The sequence below is a fragment of the Ochotona curzoniae genome, unplaced genomic scaffold (assembly GCF_017591425.1).
Source record: "Ochotona curzoniae isolate NIBS_2020 unplaced genomic scaffold, NIBS_Ocur_1.0 contig_908, whole genome shotgun sequence".
In the NCBI taxonomy this organism is placed as follows: domain Eukaryota; kingdom Metazoa; phylum Chordata; class Mammalia; order Lagomorpha; family Ochotonidae; genus Ochotona; species Ochotona curzoniae.
In genome coordinates, this window is record NW_024466607.1 from 8400203 (window position 1) to 8421865 (window position 21663).

The 21663-nt window shown below is 54.3% G+C and overlaps 1 protein-coding gene across 2 annotated transcripts in view; it reads left to right on the top strand.

The window, feature by feature from the left end:
- Positions 1-10014: 10014 nt before the first annotated feature.
- MGLL (monoglyceride lipase) overlaps positions 10015-21663 on the top strand; it is an 85929-nt gene continuing 74280 nt past the window's right edge. The window contains exons 1-2 of one of the 2 annotated variants that reach the window (XM_040995315.1): positions 10015-10105; positions 11422-11566. In XM_040995315.1, the coding sequence (XP_040851249.1) occupies positions 11442-11566 (125 nt within the window). In that variant the 5' untranslated portion in view covers positions 10015-10105; positions 11422-11441. Of the gene's footprint in view, positions 10106-10878; positions 10889-11421; positions 11567-21663 lie in introns of those variants that run through there. The other variant, XM_040995314.1, reaches the window with a different exon arrangement.

A 21663-nucleotide genomic window follows, 5' to 3' on the forward strand; every position in this document is an offset into this window, starting at 1 on the left:
GACATGGGATGCAGGGACCATGCAAGCAACACCCTACCTACTGGGCCTCACCCCTGCTACAGCTACACTAACACAATCAGCTGAGTCCAAGGGTGTGGAACCCCTGGATTCGGGGGAATAAACAGAGACCCTTTATGGATGGGAAGGGGAGTAGGGGAGTCTGACCCAGGCCTGCCGCAGAGGGAGAGGGATGAGGAAACCCCAAGTAACCTGATTCTGGTTTCTGATTCCTTAGTGAAACTCCATCAGGAATGAGAGGAGAGTGTAGGAATGGTCCCTGATAGGCAGAGGGAGAGGTGGGGCCCTTGTTCTGATCCTCCCGTGGCCACAGGTGTCACAGCCTTGAGCACCTGCCTCTTATCCCTGAACCCCAACCTCCATGGCTTCGGACTTGATGGCATCAAGAGCTTGGGCCAACAAGCACGTCCTCCCCACAGCTGACTGGTTTGACCCTGATGTATAAGGAAGTGTGTGTGGGACGTTGCACAAGCCATGAGGCTTTGCGGCACACAGGTCCTCGGGATGCCACGTTTGGGGAGAGGCAGCCCAATGTCATGGTGGAGACAGAGTGACAGAGCCCCTCCCACTGTGAGCCAAGCCTCAGTCGCAGCACTTCATTCTTTGCTCACTTACCCTCACAGTAACCCGCTGAAGCTCAGCCTGCCCGTCGGCACGGAGCACAGTCCATGTCCCTAACCAGAGCTCCACACAACCCCGCTGGCTCCTGCTGGCTGATTGAGACACAGAGCAGAACAGCCACGCTGCTGTGCAGAAAAGCTACCTCACTGGCCTCCTCCTCCCTGACCCCTGCCTGCTTATCTGGAAGCATCCAGTCGCCCGCAGTGGTTTCTGCCGTTAACTCAGCCATGCTTTGTGCTTTTCTGATTGGAACCTCATCACCCCTACACTTACCCCCAAAGGCCGTTGCTATCAGGTTCCTGGCATCTATTTCAAAAGAAGTCTGGAAATGTTTAGTTTCAAGCAGTAAAGAGACCCTGGTGTGACTCACCACATCTATCTGTGATAGACCCCCACAGAAGGCTTCTCAGTGTGTCCTCCTGCTGACAGCTTCCCAGACCGTGTAGCAAGGGGGAGCACTTCTTTGTCGTGGGGTCCCCGTCTCCCTCTCTGCAGGGCTGGGGACCATTGGCTGATGGCTGACGCTCGGGACTGGCTGCATGCACATACATGCAGCAGCATAGAGGTGGAAAGCTGCATTTTAATCTTGGGAGGCTTGATGATGCTTCTTGGCCTTTGTGCCAGCCGAAGCAGCCAATTACAGAGCAGCTTCATGATGGGTAGGAGGGCTGCTAGAGAGCAGCTGGGCCAACCCTTCATTTTCTTTTTTAATTTGAGAGGCAGAGGGTGAGGTGTGGGGGCAGTTACCTCCCATCTGCTAGTTCATTCCCCCCAAATCCCTGCAACAGGCAGGGCTGGGCCAAGTGGAAACCAGGATCACAGAACTCCACCCGTGTCTCCCACATGGGTAGCAGGGATTCAACTAGTTGTGTCATCACCACCATTCCCTGGGGCCACGTTAGCAGGAAGCTGGAGTTGGGCCGGCCTGGACCCAGATTCTCTGATACGACAGGTGGAATGTGAGCATCTCAAGAAGCCAAAAGCCCAACCCTAGCCCTTCCTTTGATGCGCAGGAAGGAGCCTGTCCAGCAGGTACAGTCGCAGACTCTGCAGAGGTCACACTTGGCTCCCCCTCCTGCACTCCTGCCTGTGCATCCGGTGTGTCCCCAGCCTTGGTCACAGTCACACCACTAATATCATGGCTTTGCCAAGTGTGCTACAATTCATGCAATCTCTTTTTTACCTACCATCTCTCTGTAACTCAAATTGTGCTTTTCAAGATAGGCACATTAATTTTTTTCAGAAAGGTTATTTTATTATTTTTAAGGATTTATTTATTTTTATGGGAAAGGCAGATTTACAGAGAAAAGGAGAGACAGAGAGAAAGATCATTAATCCACTGGTTCACTCCCCAAATGGCCACAGAGCTGAGCCAATCTGAAGCCAGGAAACTCAAGCATCCTCTGGCTCTCCCATGTGGATGCAGGGTCCCAAGACTTTGGGTCATCCTCCTCTGCTTTCCCAGGTCACAAGCAGGGAGCTGGGTGGGAAGCGGAACATCCAGGACACGAACCAGTGCCCATATGGGATCCTGGCAGTTGTAAGGCCACCAGGCTACCACACTAGGCCCGAACATAAGAGTGTCGGCGAAATCGGAAAAGGGGGCGAGGCCGAAATGACTGGCTCTGTGCTAACTTCCGAGGGAAGGAGCAGTCGGCATCCTCTTCAGAGCCACACGACGGGGAGCTACCACTTGTTCAGCTGCAAACTCAGGCACGCCCTAAGATTTCGGTTATTCTGTCAATCATTGTAGATATTATATACAGCAGAAAGGGGTTCCTTTCTTTTTTTTCCGTCACCTACATCCAAAGTTTGGAGACTTGTATAACATTTTCAGATGGAAAACTGCTGAATCCTGCCTGCCAGCCCACAGTGACTGGGAAAACTCCACTGTACAAGACACTCATGCAGTGGGCCACCGGCATATCAGTTACCGTTGTGCCTGCAAAAGCTACCCCAGACCCATTGACCTTCCAGCCTGGGAGCCCTGTGACACCCTGACCTGATCCATGGCATCAGTCAGTGGAAGTGGCTGATGACTTCCAAACCACCTGCCACCTCTTGCCCTCCTCACCTGGCTGTCCCATGGAGCACTCAGCATCCATGATGAATTTGACATCACGCTTCCCACTCCACCCCAACCCGGATATCCTGTCCTTCATGCATGTCCCGTAAATTCACCAATGTACCACCCTGGAATCAAACCAGAAACCCTAGGGCTGGCTTCCCCAGTTGCAGGCGCAGCACAGTGGGCCAACAGGTGGAAAGGTGCACTGCCTGAAGGGGGCAGCCTTCTCCCAGCTGCGGCCAAGCTGCTGCCAAGCTGCTGCCAGGCCCAAAGGGGCCTGTGTGGCCTCTCAGGCCTCGGTCCTCTTCAAGTGCCCTGCCCAGACAGCCATCATTTTGCGCAGTGCCCCCATTTTTCGATGCAGGCTACTAGTTCAACGATTATAAAGTTACACCTGGGCCCTGCCTTTCATGGTCCAGGTGCAGCGGACCATGTGCAGCGACTGCCACACCTCCCTCTGCCTGTCCACTCTCCAGAGGAAGGTGCATTCTCCCACAACTGCAGGGGCCAAACTTAACCTCTCTCTCCAGCTACCCACCCACAACTCCAGCTACCCCCTACCCACACATCAGGTCAACATGTGACACTTTGTGGCCCGGTGTAGACAAGTCCTCTACTCCCTAAGAAAGAAAAGCCAGGAATCCGCATTCACAGCTAAGATCCGGTCCTTAGCGAAGCAAACTTCATGCTGATTTCTTCACTCCCTGCTCCCCGCTCCCCACCACCTGACAGAGCACGAGCTGACTGCCCATCAGGGTCTAACTGACCTGCATAGCAACTAAGTCCACCACCACCACCTCTGCACAGGCAGTTTCAGAGAAAACAGGTAGAACAGAAGGTTTGAATCAGATCCAGTATCTGATGGTATAATAAGAACAGGACCAGGTTTCAGTAGAAACATTACTTATTCTGGATCTTACCAGAAAGATCTAGCACCACATGGACAAAGGCAATCAATAGATGCAACAGGGAAAACAGAGATTTCAAAGCAGCCATGATAAAATTGCTTCAGTAAGCAATTACAAACCATCTGAAAGGAATAAAAATGAGAAAAATCTCAGCAAGGGAGTCAAGATACAAAACAAACAAACAGAAGTTCTTGAACTGGAAACTAACATAACTGGGATTAAAGACTCAACGGACCATCTCACAGGCAGAATGGAGGGGCTCAGGAACAAATCGTTGAGCTGGAGCAACCCTCAAGATAAACAAGGAGAGCACAGAACAGACTCAGACCTGTGGGACAGTGAGATCCACATGCACATCACTGGAGTCTCAGAAGAGGAGAGCCGACCCACTGTGGTAGCCCAGTGGCTAAAGTCCTCTCCTTGCATGCTGGGTTTCCATGTGGGTGCTGGTTCATATCCTGAATACTCCACCTCCCATCCAGCTCCCTGCTTGTGGCCTTGGGACACTGCGTATACATGGGAGACCTGGAAGAGCTCCTGGCTCCTGGCTTTGGATCAGCTCAGCTCTGTCCATTGCAGCCACTTGGAGAATGAACCAGCAGATGGAAGATCTTTCTATCTATCTCTTATTCTCTCTGCAAATAAATAAATAAATAGGAAAAAAGACAAAATTCAGAAAGCAATGAGAGAAAATGGCAGATTCCCTGTAATGGGGGGGAAACATAACATTTTAATGTCAGTGGGTATTTAATCAGATATTACCAAGGCGAGAAAGAAGAGCTCCATGTTTTTCTAAGTGTTGAGATTAGAGAGCTGTGAGCCGAGAGTTCTCTTGCTAGTGACGATACACCCCAGCAATGAGGGGAGACCAAGACGTTCTTTTTTTTTTTTTTAAAGATTTATTTTATTTTTATTGGAAAGGCGGATATACAGAGAGGAGAGACAGAGAGGAAGATCTTCCGTCTGATGATTCACTCCCCAAGTGAGCACAATGGCCGATGTTATGCCAATCCGAAGCCAGGAGCCTCTTCTGGGTCTCCCACGCGGGTGCAGGGTCCCAAAGCCTTGGGCCGTCCTCAACTGCTTTCCCGGGCCACAGGCAGGGAGCTGGAAGGGAAGCGGGGCTGCCGGGATTAGAACAGGCGCCCATATGGGATCCTGGGCGTGCAAGGTGAGGACCTTAACCACTTGCGCCACCACACTGGGCCCCCAAGACGTTCTTAGAGGAAGAGAAACCAAGAAAAGTTCTTGGGATCCCAGGAAGGGAAACGGACTGAACAAGAACAAGGACAAGTTATAACATACATTAAGTAGATTACAGTTAACAGTTGGAGCCAGAAATCTCACAGTATCTGATGTGGTGCTCAGGGTTCCTGTCTATGCAGGCCAGCCCAGGGACACAGGGGATGTGAAATGTCTACAATTCACAGGAACCGGTAAAGCGATGTTGAGACCTGAGATGGCGGTCGGAGGCTCCTGTCTGTGCAAGAAAGAATTCTGACATGAGGCAGACAGGAGCTGTGAGCTTGCCAGCCAAGTGCACTGAAGGGGGCACACCTGGCCAGCCAGGTACCACCGCAAGAAGGAAGGAACTGAGGCCTGGTCAGCTGCATCCTTGCCGTCTGCTGGGTCTGGTCGCCCAACCCTGCCCTGCTCCCTCCTTCTTCTCTCTTCTGGGAAGCTGCTGGGTGGAGGGCCTTTGGGGGAGTGGAATTTCTGAAAGTCTTCCCAGAACCTTATCAGTGTGATAGAACCGGTCCCTCCTCAGGCCTGGTAGAGCCAGAGAGAGATGCCTCCAACTGCCCGGGGCGTCCTCCAGTCTGCCTTCAAAGCTTCTCTCCTTGTTCCAGCTTGGAAACATTCTTTTCTCCCCACCCTCTGCAGAATTCCCATTTGCTTCAGTTCCCTGTAAACACGCAGGCTCATGTCTGTCTGCCCAACTAGCTAACAGCATTACCAAAGTATGGTGCATAAAATGCAATCAACAGAGTAACCACTAAAAAACCTGCGCAACAAAATCAACAAAATTTAAAAGCAAAAATTATATTCAAGTAACTCACAGAAATTCAAGAAAAAATAGGGGGCAAATGATAATCATATTGAATGTAAGGCACCTAAAGCATCAATTATACAACAGACATGGGGGCATCACATGGTGGCTCAATGGCTAAATCCTCATCTTGCAAGTGTCAGTATTTTATATGGACACTGATTTGTGTCCCCACTGTCACTTCCCATCTGGCTCCCTGCTTATGGCCTGGGGAAGCAATAAGAGGACAGCCCCAAGCCTGGAGGCCCAGCACCTGAATGGGAGATCCAGAAAAGCTCCTGGCTTCTGGTGTCCGTATTGACTTAACTCCCGGCTGTTGCAACCACTTGGGGAGTGAACCAGTGGATGGAAGATATCTGTCTCTCCTTCTCTCTGTAAATCTGATCTGCCTTTCCAATAAAAGTAAAGTAAATATTTTTTTTAAATTACAGACATGGGTAGAATGGATATTTTAATCCTTGTATCTGTGCAAGAAACTCCATATAGATTAATTGTGCAGAAAATACCAAGTGAGCTGCGAGTTCAACAAACCCAGACCTTCCTGTGTGTATGCATGTGTGTGTGTGTGTGTGTGTGTGTGTAGCTGAGCAGTGAGTTCAAGTCACAGCATTCTCGGAACAGGCTGGGCGGAGGCTCCTGCCTGCTCACAGGGAGGAATTCACGTCTGAGACACGGAGGGGAGTTGTGTGTGTGCCAGTTGCATGTAATGAAAGGCGTATACTTAGCACCTCAGGAAAGAACTGGGACTTTGTGACTAAGTGTTTATAGGACCTGAGTGTGCCCGCTGTCCATCAGATCCTCCCTGCACTGGGGAACGGAGCCTACAGCTCCGTTGGTGTAGGCTGGGGCAGGTTCCTGTAGACTGCCCCGGGAGAGGGTTGGAACCCATGCAACCCACCCAACCAGGACTTCTCATGCATAGTGCAGAGCTTCCCCTTCTTCCTACATTCCTCCCTCATTGAACCACTCCAAATTCCCCATGTTCTTTGAGCCCTTGAACACACAGCTGATGTCCACCTCGCTACCCTAATGATGAGATACAGGAGCAACACACAAACATCAGTTGCATTTCCACATATCGGGATTAACAGGAAGCCAACATATGGAACCTGACGTTTGTGTGGCATTTATAATTGCTTTTAAAGAAAAGTGTAAATCTGGTACAACATTGTAAGCTGGGAATGGTACTTCATAAAAGAGCTCAATAAACAGAGATATATCATGTTTGTGGATTGGAAGACAGAACGGAAAAACATTAATTCTCAGCAAATTGGCATACTTGTTTAAGTCAATTTCCATCAAAATCACTGACGAGATTGTTTTTAGCTACTAACAGGATTCTTCTAACATTTATATTGAAGCTACTAGGATAGTTAAAGCAATCTTTTTTTTTAAAGATTTATTTTTATTATTTTTTTCATTGGAAAGGCGGATATACAGAGAGGAGAGACAGAGAGGAAGATCTTCCGTCTGATGATTCACTCCCAAAGTGAGCGCAATGGCCGATACTATGCCAATCCGTAGCCAGGAGCCTCTTCCCACGCGGGTGCAGGGTCCCAAAGCTTTGGGCGGTCCTCGAATGCCTTCCCGGGCCACCGGCAGGGAGCTGGATGGGAAGCGGTGGCTGCCGGGACAGAACTGGCGCCCATATGGGAAACCGGGCATGCAAGGTGACCTTAACCACTTGCGCCACCACACCGGGCCCGATAGTTAAAGCAATCTTGATGAGAAAAATAAGATTGTCAGGAACCAGCCTGCCCATTCTCAAGATCAAACAGCTTCAAAACCTGTGGTTTCTGCTGGAGAAATAGCCACAGGTCAGCGAGGCAGAAAAATGAACTCCAAAACAGACCCACACAGGAGATCAGTCAAAATTTCAGAAAGACACAGGGAGGAAAGGTAGCCGTTTCTATAAGCCGTACTGGCCCAATTGCTCATGCGCAGATGAGCATGAATGCTGATGTCAACTCAGGATTCAGCTGGAACTGAGTTACAAACCGAAACACAAGTCTGCACAACTTGTAGAGGCCAGCAGAACCAAAAACCTCCAGCTGGAGGCCCAAGGAAGGAGCTCCGAGATTTGGTACCGAAAACAACAGGAAATGGGGACTGCTGCTAAGCCATATTTCATCCAAACGGACACAGGTGCTGGGCCATAGACCGAGGGCCAACCAGAAGAAGGTTTTGCAAATGACGCATCTGACCCAGAGGCTTAATGTCCAGAACTCTGAAAACACAGTCAAAAGAAACAAACAACTCAGAAAATGATCAAAAGACAAGAGGCCGAGGCCGCTCTCTATTTACAGATGGCAAACAAGCTGGTGGAAAGACACTCAACAACATTAGCCATTAAGTAAATGCAAATGAGAGCCCCAGCGAGAGATGGCTGGGCACTTAACAGAAAGGTTAAAAACAAATGACCACGCTGAATGCTGACAAGAATGCGGGCAAACTGGATTTTGCTGGCCCTGCAGGCGGGACCATCAGAGGATACAGCCTCTAGGAAAAACATTTTGGCAATATTCCCTCAACCCCCAAGCCTGTGCATCCACATTTACAGCAGTTTCCCCATCAACATCCCAGACATCTGCCAGTAGGTGACCCTGCCCCCCATCGGGGCAAACCACACACACACACACACACACACACACACACACACACACACACGCCAGGACACAGGATGAAAACAGCTAATCGTGTACCTTCAAAACATTCTCAAAATGGCAAAAAGGTCAGATTGCCGGCTTTTATGGGATTGGGGATGGGGAGATGGAGGCCGAAGTGGCCATGTCCAGGGCGCCAAGCCTGCTGTGACAGCTGCTGTGCTGTGGCTTTGCAGGGAGTGACTATGGAGGGGAAACTGAGTCAAGGATACACAGCATCTCTCTTTCATGCCATTGTATCACAATTATCCCCAGATAAAAGGTACAGTGAACAGAAGAGCCTAGATCTGCTCAGAGCGCCATCCCCACCCTTTTACGACCCAAGTCCCTGTTGGCAGGGTAGCAGAGCTGGGAGGAGCCCTTGGAGCTTGCAGCCACGGTGCCCCTAAGGGCCTGTTAACAACTCCAGTAAAGTCTTCTCTTCAAAAATTACCCCCCATGAAAACTTGCAAGAAAGTGTCCCGTAGACCCCACCCTCCTCTTAGCAAATCACAATCCAAAGATAAGCCACATGCGCTTAGCACGCCCACTGGGGCAGGGCTCCTTGGTCCCCAACCCTGAGACTGTGGCCCCTCGCTCTTCACCTGCTTGATAGTGGAGCCTTGGGGACCTGCATGAGGCCAGAGAGCCAAGCTGTACCAAGGCCCTATTGTCAAATTAGCTGGAAGGCTGTGTCCCGGGCCTGGGTCACCTCTGTGTAGGAACCGAGGCTCCAAGACACAGACAGGTCTTTACAGCTGCAAAGTTGTTGGTCATGGAAAGGAGGACACAGAGACCACTTGAAGTCAGCACGAGTCGGGAACACTTGTCCAACTGTCACTCAGGTGAGGAGACTCCACTGAGGGAAGAGGCTGAAGTTGAGACCTGGCAGGTCCAGAGCCCACTGCTGTATTCTCCGGGACTCCAACAGACAGAGCAGAAGCCTTGTGCTGGCCTTGTGAGATTGTGTTTGCACAACTGGTTCCTGGGGCAGGGGGAGGGTGGGCGGGGAGGACGGGCGTTTGTGCCTGCCAAGTCTGCCTCTCCCCTTTGCCCCTTTTTGAGCTTTGGCTGTGTGTTGGGGGGGGGGGGAGGTGTTTGTGTTTATGTCTCTATGTATCCCTGGATATATTTGTGTCTAACTGGGTTATTTTTCACATGAGTCTCTGGATGTCGCGTTTCTGTGTGTGTAGTGTGCATGCATGCATTCGTGATGTGTGCTGAGTGGAGGTGCTAGCTCCCTGGAGCCTCGCTGTGAGAGCAGTGCCTGTGTGAGGGGCCGTGTGTGTGTATAAGTGTGCACACACGTGTGTTGTGTGTCTATGAGCGCGTGGGCGTCTGTGTGTTCCCGTGCACGTGCTGTCCGGGAACAGCTCTGTGCACGCGCCTGGGCGCGGTGCAGGCGCCTTTCCACACCAAGGCCCTGGAGAGCCGCGCTCTCCGGATCAGGGCTCCCTGACAGTTCCCAGGCCGCCACCCCGGGGCGCGGCCGCCAGGGAAGCAGGCGGGGAGGAGATCGTGGCCGGGTTCGCGGGCCGCGCCCCCGCTCCTCCCCGCGGGCTGGGCACACGTGGGCCCCGGGGCGCCGCCTCCCTGCGCCCGGCCCCATCGGTCCCGCGCGTCCCCACCCACCTCGGGCCGCCCCCGCCGCCGAGCCGGCCCGGGGATAAAGTGGCGGCGCAGACGCCGCGCCCTGTCGCCGAGGAGCCGGCCGCGCGCAGCTCGTCCCGGCCCTAACCCGCCGCAGACGAGGATCCGCGGCGCTCGGGAACGCGACTGCGGCGCTCGTGGCCCCTCGGTAACTGTCCCTGGACCCCCGCCCCAGCCTGCGAGTGCCGCCGCCAGGGGCGATGCCGGCATCGGGGTCCTTGGCGCGCTCGGGGTCCTCGGCGCGCTCGGCGAGCCTGGGCACCCCCTCCTGCGTGCGTGTGTCTGGCGCGCGTGGTGGTGCGCGTGGCAGCGCGCGTGTGTGTGCGGGCGCGCGCTCTGCCTGCTACCTCGCGCCAGCCCCCAAACCAACTTGTCCCCAGCAGCCGCGTCTTGCAGCCGCCGGTGCTTGGACAGTGACCACGTCCCCAGGGGCTGCCTTTGGCGGCATTGGCAGTGACAGGCGCGGGAGCCCCCTTCCCTACGCTCTTGGGGACGCACGGGAAGCAAAGTTTGCCTAGAAACCCTGGGAGTGGGTGGGGAGGGGGACGTCATCCTGAGGGGCGCCTGTGTGTGGATGCAGGGGGGCCCTCGCGTGAGTGGTGCCCAAGCATCCCTCCTTTGCCCCTCCGGGGATTTGTTTAGGAAAAGTGATGACACTAACTAGAAGTGGGGACCGCAGGCGCCGGGTCCCGCCCCGGGGAGGGAGGGGGCGAGCTCCCGGCGCGGGGAGGAGCGGGGCGCAGGCTCCAGGCTCGGCACCCACAGCCCTTGCGGGCAGGACAGCGCGGCGCAGGCGGGCTCGGCTTGGCGGCCGCCCGCAAGCTGCCCGGGGCCGCGGGGATGAGCAGATGGCCCCGGCTCTCCGGGCGCTGACCCTCGAGGTTGCCGCGGGTGTGGGATGCGAAGGAACGCCGGGGCGGAATGGAAACAGGTCTGCGGTCGCATCTTTGGCATCTCAGCCGCGGGCGGGCAGGCGGGCAGGCGGGCAGGCGAGCTGGCGAGCTATCGGCAATGGAACGGAGCATTCCTCCGCCTCGCTCTGGCGTCCAACACCCCCCACACCCCCAAAACTGTTCCTGGGAGGTTTTTAGCTAGATGGGGGCTTCTCGCAGCTGGGTCTTTGTACCCAGGGAGCTAGCTGTCGTTTCCACTTGATTACAGCTAAAATAGTCTTTAAGGATGAAGTTTCCTGAAATGATTTAAAATAAACACAGATGGGAAGGTAGGGGGCGGGAGGGGGGACTGTAAGGAGGCACTTAAATAAAAGTGAGCTTTTTCTTAAGGACAAATGGGCTTTTTCAGTCTTGGAGAGGTTTGCAAGAAATACATGCAATTTTTAAAAAGCTTTGGAATTAATGTTTTTTTTTTTCTTTTTCTAAACTGGTTAACGAAATGTTCGTGGCTCTGGGCAAGGCTGTCGCCTGCGTCCACCTGACTTTGGCATCTGTCCACTCTCTTCTCAAGGGTTCCAAGACCGCTCCAGGATGCCTGAGGAAAGTTCTCCGCGGCGGACCCCGCAGAACGTGCCCTACCGGGACCTCCCGCACCTGGTCAACGCTGATGGACAGTACCTCTTCTGCAAGTACTGGAAGCCCACGGGCACACCCAAGTAAGTCACCCCTTACCCTGCCCCCCAGGTTTCCAGGGATGTACCTGATTCTTCGCCGTCCTGGGGGGACCACCTGCTCTGTGACCCAGCTGCCATTGCTGTTTGAAACTGAGTATCAATACAACCAGGTTGTAGACTGTATATATGTGTATATATAAATGTAAGTATTTTAAAACCAGAGCTTGCTTGTTCATCATGGGCTAGAATAGGGTTCCTACCATTTGGCAGTTTACAAAAAAAAAAAATGTCCATTTGACTCAATTTCTTGGGGTGGAACTGATGGTTTGCGGTCCAAGCTTTCATTGGAAATTAGACCCCGGCCGCTACAGAGAACCCCGCAGAGAGGTGAGTAAGCCTGCCATGTGCCCCCAGAGGTGCTGGCCTTGCCTTTCCCGTGAGTTCTGAGCTCTTAACAGCAACATAGATGTGTAGCCGGGGAAGAGAGGGGCCAGGGCGGGTGGCGTCTTTCTTCCCTGTTCCTTGGCAGCTCCATGGCTTGGTACATCTTCCCATCAAGGCTCTGCCCGGCTGTTGGGAGCGGGCGCCGGGCACCGCACAGATCAGACAGCTGGTCTCCTGCTGCTTCCCTGCACTTGGATGGAGCAGGAAAACCCTGCTTGTTCGTGTTATTCAGGGAGAGAGATGTCACGTGTGGCAGCCCGGTGGCCTGGTGACAGGGGATGTGTTCCTGCTCCAGGGACTTGACCTGTCTCACAGGGATCACGGCGGGGTACGGGTTGCATTATCCCTCTGTGTCTCCCTGACCAGCCAACACAATTTCTCCCGTGCCTTTGATAAGGTGTGTGTGTGTGAATCTAGACACTTGTGGAGACCTAGCTTAATAATCCTGGCTACAGGGGCGCTGTGCCAACTTGCTATGACTTTCTAGTAGGATTCCAAAGTGGATGATGGGCTAAGAGTTTCTAGTAGTTCCAACAATATCTTTTTTTTTTTTTTAATTTTCTATAAGTCTAACAGTACCTGTGCCTTAGAAGGGGAGAGGGAAACCGGGGAGGGACAGAGACTGGAATCATTTAATTCTATGCCTCGACTTAGCTGGTTCTGTGTTCTTGGTTTAATTTCTTGCGAGGAAATGGTTATGCGATGAGTTGTTTGATCGCTGCTGCACCAAAAGAAGGAGGCCTTGCCAACGTCCGGACTGAGGCTCCGGGCTTGGTCATTTGAGCTGTGAGGTTGTCCTAGTTTGCACAATGGAGCAGGCCTGCAGTCCCGCCCCCAGGGGAGTGGGTTGCGAATGGCCGAGTTGGCCGCCCTCCCCTCGGCTGTGGGTGGTTTTCACAATCTCAGGGCTGAAGTTGTATAGCAGGCAGCTCTCCCTCCGCAGTGCCACTTTTGCTCCAGTTAGAGATGGCAGTGCCACACGGCTCCAGTTGAGCTTGACTTTTGGAAGTCAGCATGTGTCCTGTGGAGGATGGTGATTGGGTGTTAAGGAAGAGGGTGGAGGTCAAGTGCATTTAGGATTCGTAAGAAATTAATGGGTCTGGTCCAAGTTCAGGGCAGAGGGACCAAAATGAAGACAGCCACAGAGCCAGCAGCGTTCATGGCTCGGTGCACCTTTCCACCGCACTGCCCGTGTCCTCGGGAAGGAGGGTGGTGAGGCCATGGGACCTGCCCAGGTGGCATGGCTGGGCCAGGCCCACTGGCTCTACCCCTTGGAGGTGATGCACATCCGTAAACTCCCTTTTGGGGTGGGGTCTGGAGGCTCCCCAGCATTTCATATCCAGCCCTAACTAATTAGGACAGAACAGGGTCCTGGAAGCCCCCTGTCTTGGCAGTGTTAACCCTGTGGTTGCTGCACCTTGGGAGGGATGTTGGGGGGGTCACAGGGGAGGGGCCGTGGCAGACAGAGTGGCCAGAGTTGGTCTGGATGTGTACCGAGCACAACTGAGCCTGGCTGCTCTATAGTTTGCCCTCTTGCGTGGTCCCCAAGACGGTGCCACACTCTGTGCAGGACAGCTCCATCCTGTCTGCCTTGGCTAGGTCATATGGGCCTCCACTTCCCCCCAACTTCTGGACCCCCTGAGATCCTTTTCTCCTTATTGACAGACAGACACAGAGAGAGAGGGAGGCAGAGACGAGACTGAACTTGTTGGGCCTCCTCTACCAGCCATGACGTGTGGGCCCAATGACCTCTTCCCTTCACCTGTTCTCATGTTATCTTTCTCATAGACGCCCCGGGGGCCCCTGGACCACCTGTACCAGATCCACAGTTGCTTTGCTTAGCTAGCTCAGGTTTGGGTTGATTTTCCCGTTAGTGAGTTTTCCCTCCACCCCCACCCCCAACTCCTTAAGCTTCCCCCCCCCCCCCCAGCATTTGCTGGACTCAAGGTTGGTTCTGCAGTACCTGGGAACCAGCTGCAGGTGCCAGTGGCAATCAGGCAAACCGGCTTAGCCAGTTCCTGGGAAGGAGGCTGTGCCCTTATCAATACCAGGGAGAGGGGAAAGAGAAAGCCTCTCTTGGGAGAGCCTTGGGGGTCTGCAGGGTCAGTGCTGATCTACTGGTACAGAGCAGGGAAGCCAGCCATCCACTTGGCAAGTTCATGGCCTCCTGGAAGGGTTCATTGTCATGGTGCGGGTCATACTTAGGGTAGAACAGAATGAGCTTCTGGGCAGGGACGGGTTCCAGGGCCTGGGCAAGACCCTGAGCCCAAAAGCTTTCATTTCCTCTTCTCATCTGTCCGTGAAGCAGGGTGAGGATGATTCAATAGAGGCTCAAGGTCAGCATCCACCCCAGCCGGCCCTGCCCTGCAGGCCTGCCGTGGGGTTCTCCCCACCGTGGCTCTCACTTGGAGTTCGGGTAAAGATCACTTCCCCTGGGTAAAGAGTAATAGAGTTAATTTATTTCCCCTTGTTGTTTCCAAGTAACATACTGCCAGTGAGAATTAGGTGAAAGTTTGTTCTGCACCAGCTGACCTGCCACGTGTAGCTGGAACCCCAAGGCTTCGGCTGCTTTCACAAATTCCCGCAGACCCTGGGCCTGTCGGGAGTGTGTGTGTGTGTGTGTGTGTGTGTGTGTGTGTGTCTTGTTAGGGGGTGGTTTGCCATTGCTCTTGTGCTCTGGAGGGATATTTGGCCTCTTGTTCCCCATACAATTCGTTGAGTGGTCCTCATCCCACGTAAAGGGCAACTCTGAATCCAGCAGTCACGGAATGCATGCCATGGCCATGGTGGGGCGTGTCCATGCTGCCCACCATGGTGGGGGGTGAACAACCTTTTCAGGCCAGGAAGTGTCGGGGATCTGATGGCCTGGGCTCCAAGGATGTCCTCATTTAGTTCTGAGTGGCCAGGGGGGCTGTGAGAGGGTCGGGATCCTTGACCCCTACCTGGCATGGTGTTTGTGGTCCGTCAGTAGGGCTTGTGTCAGGTGGGTGAAGGGTATGTTGGATGCACGCACCACGGCCCCGCGTCTTCCTGTCTGGTGCACCTGCCCCTCGTGCCGTGTGCACTTGGCCATCTGAAGGCAGCTTTCGCTGTGGCTTCAGGCGGCCCCCATGGCTTCTGCAGTGGGTGGGCCTTTCCATCTCGAGCTGGTTTGTCTCTGTCTGGCCTTTCTCCCGCAGCCCTTGCAGAGGGCTCTGAGATCCAACGGGCTTTGCCTTCTCTTCACACTGCCCCTCTCCCTGCGCCCCAGACCCCAGCCACACATGTAGCATGTCCCTCTGGCCAGCCTGCAGCCGCCCCCTCACCACAGCCGCCCTCTCTGTGCCACCCTGAGCTCTGCCAGGCTGAGCTGCCTCCGCTGAGGATTTTCCCAGTGTTGGTGGGGAGGGGAGGGCATCGTCCTGACATGGATCTGGGGGCTGCCAGTGGGGCACATGGCAGGGGGTAGATGGGGAAGGTAGGCAGTTCTGGAAGCTGCTCAAGTTCTTGGAGCCATGGCTGTTAATAAGCTCAGGCTCCCGGCTCCTACTCTCTCCACCTTCCCTGGGGAATTGGGTAGAGGGTCCCAGACAGCCTCGTCCTTTCCTGGATCACACTGCCCCCATTCTCTACCACAGAGCCTTTCCCCGCCGCCATGCCTGGATTAGGCAGGGCTGTCCCAGGACACTTCCTCCTGTGCCAGTCTAGAGCAGATGCAGTTCCCTCTCTCAGCTGGGGTCTCTTCTTTGCAAGGCTCCAAACATTTGCCAGCCTCCTAATGTCCTCCTCCCTTTAGGCGGCTCCAGGTAAGGGCCCCTCCCAGCCACCTCACCATCTGGCTGGACACCATTTCCAGTCCCTCTGCTCCCAGGACTGGCTGCCCTGGTACACACGCCCTGGTGTGGTAAGCAGGGCTGGGCCAGCTTATAGAGTACCCTGCCCTTCCCTGCCCTGCCCTGCCCCCCAGCTCCCACCCCAGGTGTTCAGCACCCTGGGAACTCTGCTGCATCATGGCTAAGGTGGGGGTGCTCCTGTCTGCCCGGTGGCCCTACCGGCTCTAATGGCCCTCGTGACCATGTGCCACCTGGGCAAGGAGCAGGTGCCATCCTACTTGCCCCCTCCCCAGGGACAGCTTCCTTGCTTAACATGTTTGTGCCTTCCAGGAGCCACTGTGAATCTGGTTCTGTGGTCCTGTGGTCCCCCTCACCCCCAGCTCTGCCTCAGGCACCTTCTCCTGACTGATGAGGAGACCCCCAGGCAGGATCCACAGACACCCCCTGTGCTCTGCCGGCCTCCTCCCTCAGGCTTTGTCGGCCTCCGACTCCCCTCTTTCTTGATGCAAGGCAGGGAAACCGGCACTTCCTCTGGGCAGGTGTAGCCCCAACACCTTTCCATCCCCCCGAGTCCTCGAGCAGGAGAGAGAGGAGCAGAGCAGGTTGTGGTTAGAGACCACGAGCCTGTGTCTGAGACAGCCAGCCGGGTAGAGGGTCTGCAGTAATCCAGGTGGCAGGGCTGGGCCAGGGCTGGGTCACCCCTTGGCCCAGCAACAGCAGCAACAGCAGGTGGGGCAGGAGGGGCAGGCAGTGGACATGCGTGGGGCGTGACAGCATCTTATGGAGTAGGAGAGAGCAGCAGGTGCCCTACCACGGTTGTCCTTTGCTGCAGGCACCTTTAGCTTCCTCTCTGCAGAGGAGCTGGGCTTGTCCCTGGCAGGGAGGGTATGCGGTGGGGAGGAGGGGTGGTGTCAGAGGAGCCCTGCCCAAAGCTGGCAAGAGAGGCAGAGGTGAGGACCTCTGGGGTGGGGGGGGGGACCACTCAATTGGATGGTACTTGGTGCCACCAGGAAAATCAGTGCCCTAGTTATAACTCAGGGTACTGCATTTCGGTATTCTGTATTCTTATGCTTATTTTCATTATTTTCAGAAGTTTGAGCATCTTGCATAGAGCTGTTTGTTCTGCTGCTGTCTCTGCCTTTGTGATACCATAAGAAACTGCCTTCTTTTTAAATAGGGCATCACTTCTGGGCTCTCCCCCCCCGCCCCAGAGCGTCTTCAAGAAGCAAAGATCTTCTGATGGCAGGAGGAAAGGCCGGCTGCTATTCTTGTAGTTGATTTTTCCAACAGCTTCGTTAGGCGATAATTTCTCTCCAGTTGCTCTAAGAATGTTCTGCAGATACAGATCTGGCTTTGTTTTGCAGTGGAATCTAAGGGGAAAAAAATTTAGCAAAATAAGCTGCTTCCTGAATAGCAGCCGTTGTTGTCCGCCACTGTCCATTCGTCGGCACCTTTTGGGTTCAACCCTCAATCTCAGATGCCCTCTGCCCGGGAATGCAAACCAAACCATTGGCCATTGTGTAAGTGAAGGAAATGATCTTTAGTGGTGCAAATTTTTACAGCTGAGGTTACAAGATGACCCTTGTCCCAGACTTAAGGGTCGTCCAAGGTTGTCCATGGTAGGAGGCTCCTTTCATGTCACTCAGCCTCGTCCCTTAGGGGGTGGGGGGCAGGGCTGCCGTGGTGGCCACTGGGCGACACTGGGGTGACTTTGTTCTCTGGGCCCTGCGAGGCCGGTAAGAGGAGCCGCGTGCCACGGGTCAGTGCCCGTGCAGCTGCCCTGAACTCACAGGCAGAGCCATGCCCCGACACTCCTCTCAGGCAATGCTCATCATTTGTTCCCATTCTGGGTGTCCAACCTGTCTTGAGTGAGCGAGGCACCGGCCTCATCTTCCTGGCATGGGTTCCAAGGGGAGCTTTCTATGGGTGTCTAGATGGAGAGGGCATGGAACAGATTCGGGCACCGGGCAGCCTGAGAGAGGGACTTGCAGGGGCTCCTGGGCCGTTTTGGGGGTCAGACCCACATGAGTCTGTGCACCTTTCTGGAAAGAAAGCAGGATAATAGGGTGTACCAGACCCCCAACCAGGGGGCCATGCTTTGGTCTCACCTCCTCATCCTCCAGATGGAACGGTTGCCCTAGGTGGGTAGAGAGGGGTTCTTCCAGCCTCTCCCTGGGACCAGTGTGGGGCCAGAGAGCACGTATTCCTTCCGCATGTGGTGCCTTTCCCAGACCTTGCTCCCAAGCCATCCACCCATCCCTTTAAGCTACAAGTGAGCCCTCTCAGGGAGATTGGGCCAGTTTTCCTGTTTGGCACAGTCCCCTGGTTTCTCAACTAGGAGCCCTGGCCCTGAAGTGGTTCAGTTGTCTGTGGTCGGGAGCACAAGGATAGTTGAGTGTTGTCCCGAGAGACAGGGCAGCCCAGCAGGTGCACTTGGGAGATGGAAAGGGGGTGTGCGAGCAGCCCTGGAGGCCTCTGGGCATAGCGGCTTGGCTAAGAGGACCCTGACGGAAGAGGAAAGGAGGAGGGGAAGAAAGGCTAGGACAAGCGGAGGATGGGAGGAAATGAGAACAGCGCATCGCTGGCCCTGGTGGCCTCTGGTTTTTGTCTCTTTGTCACAGCAATTGGTTTTCCCAGGCCATTTATAGCCTGCTCCAGGAGACAGAACCCGGCTGTGTTTAGATGTTGTAGAGGTTTTGGCCCCGTGTATCCTGTGTAATCCACCTTTCAAAACAAAACTCTGGGAGAGTAGATGGAACTTAGGTCGCGGGGCTGGGCCCAGAGCAGACCCTGGGCGCTCTGCAGAGGTTTCCTGATTAGCCTCCGTGGGATGGCAGACCCCTCCCCATGGGGCAATTAGGATGGGTTGGAGCCAAGTCTTGGGGCAGCACCTGCCCACCTGGCGTGTGGGGAGTGAGACGTGAGCGTGAACATGGCCGGTGGTCCTGCAGAGGGAAGGGGGTACTGACGTCACTGCCCCCTCCCCCGTCCTGGGTTGCTTTGTTTTGCCAGTCTCCAGGTTGTTTATTTTCTCCCTCAGCAGTCAAATTCCAGTTCTAGTTCACAGAGACTCCAGACTCCCCCGTAAACCTGTACAAGGCTGAGCGCTTTGTTTATGCAATCGAGGAAGCAAAGCCACAAGGAAGTCAGGCGGCGGTGGTGAGATTCCTTCTGAGAACACGTGGTGTCATTACACACTTTCCCTGCACTAACGCCCCGGGCAGTGTCTGGGGGAGAACTCTTGCCAGGCAGAGAGCTGAGCATCACTTAGCTCGTCTAATCAGGCATCCATTCCAACAGACCGTGAACCTACCCATCACCCCTCGGTGGCCTGTATCTCAGGGTCCCTGGGTCTTGCTGTGTTTTTCTCCTCTGGTCCAGCCAGGTAGGTTTTCCATTGCTCTCGGCCTGGCTCCTGCTGGGTCTGTGGGCACTAGCAGGCCGGAGAAGGGTTCGCTGACCTTGAATGGCATTATCCAGGGATCTGGCATTAGCCATGGGTGGGATCACTCCCGTTCTTCTTCCCCTTGATAGACCAGCCAAGGCCAAGTACAACATGAGAACCAATACCAACATACAGGTGCTTTTCTTTGTTCTTTTTCTTCATCTTTTTAAATTTTTTATTGGAATGGCAGATATACAAGAGAGAAGGAGATACAGAGAGAAAGATCTTCCATTTGCTGGTTCATCCCAAATGACTGCATTGGCCGGAGCTGAGCCAATCTGAAGCCAGGAGACAGGAGCTTATTCTAGGTCTCCCATGTGGGTACAGGGTTCCCAAAGCTTTGGGCCATCTTCTACTGCTTTCCTAAGCCACAAACAGGGAGCTGGATGGGAAGTAGAGTAGCCAGGATTAGAACTGGCGCCCATATGGGATCCCAGTGCGTGCAAAGCGAGGACATTGGCCGCTAGGTGACCACGCTGGGTCCTGCAGGTATTTTTCAAGTCTCTGCTCATGTCAACTTTATGAATATCCCCGGTAGTGACAGCAAGTCCACAGGGACCAGTGTTGTGAAGTAGCAAGTAAATCTACAGCCAGCAGCACCAACATTCCATGTGGGCACTGGTGTGTGCCCTGTCTGCTCTACTTCAAATCCAGCTCCCTGATAATGGCTTGGGGGAAAAGCACTGGAAGATGGTCCAAGTGTCTGGGCCCCTGTCATCCATGTGGGAGACCCTGGGTTCTGGCCTTGGCCTGGCCCAGCCCTGACTATTGTAGCCCTCTGGGAAGTGAACTAGCAGATGGAAGATATCTCTCTCTGTAACTGACTTTCCGGTAAGTCAGCGTGAAGGCCCAAGGAGCAAGGCCAGGGGAGGATAGTGTGTTGCTGTTTATGATATCTGCCACATGGAGAAATGCTCTTTCTTGGTGCTCGGAGTAGACCACAGTTAAAACCTTATTCCTGCGCCTGCCTGAGTTCCTGTAGACCGGTTTCCACCCCTGAGGTCTTCCAAGTTCCCAGGGCTCTGTTTACATTTTCTGTAACCCTAGGGTGGTTTGCATTTTTGAGCTGCTCAGGGGCAGAGTTTACATTGAGCTTTTAATTCTATCTCCTCCACAGCTCCTTTCAGGTTCAGGCCCAGCCCACAATAAGCAGCGGCATGCATGTCTGTTGTGCAAGTGACTTAACTTTCCTTTATGGAGAGAGGGGTGATTTGGACAGCAAGGTCCCCAGACTCGCTACTACCATAGTTTCCAAGCACAGGAACGGAAGCATTGCCACCATGTGTGGCTCCAAGGGGTGAACTCTAATTTGATCTAAATGTCCTCTGAGCTTGCAGTGAAAGACTCTTGCAGGTCTGTGGCCCAACCCCTCCGCCTCACCAGCTCTCTCTGAGCTCCATTGTGGGTGTCCCAGGTCCCCCAACATTTTGTGACGGGGGGGGGGTGAAGCAGCCACTGCATCCTTGCCTTTGTCAACATCACACAGCGTCTTTCAGGGAGGCGATGCCAAGTGCCATGGGCGGAGGTGTAAGGGTGTAGATTCTGAGTTGTGTTTTAGGAGTTAAAGCCGGGTCTTGCAGGTGGAGAGGGGCTCTCTGTTTTGACACTGCCAGATAAATGGGCCGGGAAGTCTGGGGGAGGGGAGCGATGGGCCTGGTACACCACAATATAGACATGGGTTCTTGGGGACTGCAGCCCGTGAAGCATGATGGAGGACACCCTTGCAGTGGGCAGTGTGGAGTCTGAATCGGACTGGCTGTTGTGTTGGTCTGGGAGAGCCCTGGTGAGCCAGGGACCTTAGCAGCAGACACAGGTCTGCTCCCATTTCGGAGCCTGGATGCCCAGGGTCAAGGTGTCAGCAGGGTTGGTTCCATCCAAGACCCCCCTTTCCTCATCTTGCATGCCAGGGGCCTCTTAGGGCCTTTCTGGCCATGCTCCTGGTCCACTGCCCAACATCCCCAAGTGACTGTTGGGAATCCAGGCGTCAACACTGAGACGGAGCCAGGGGCCACTGAGGGCCAGCCATTGCTGACAGTCCAGCACACTCAAAGCTGCTGTGACTGTCTTGCCCAGCTTCCTAGGGCTCACCTCCTAGACCTGGATGGGGAGCTGACATTTGCACGCGTGGGCCTACCTCTGGTTTCATCCCTGCCACTTGCCAATGTCTTGTGTCCAAGGCCATCCAGGATTAGAAACCCTCTCTGACCCAACTGGCAGCAACCCAGATGGGTGTATGCCAGGATTTAACTCCCTGTTAAAGTAGGGCCTGGTGCAGGCCCAGGCGCCCCCTTCTGCCTGAGGCCACCCCCTTCCTTCCTTCCTGCTGACTTCTGTCCCCAGGATATGACTCATGATCGCTTCCCCTTCTCTTGTAGTTTTATTTGTAGCCAGGCCTGGCTAACACGACATGGAGGTTTCTGGAACATTCCAGGATGGAA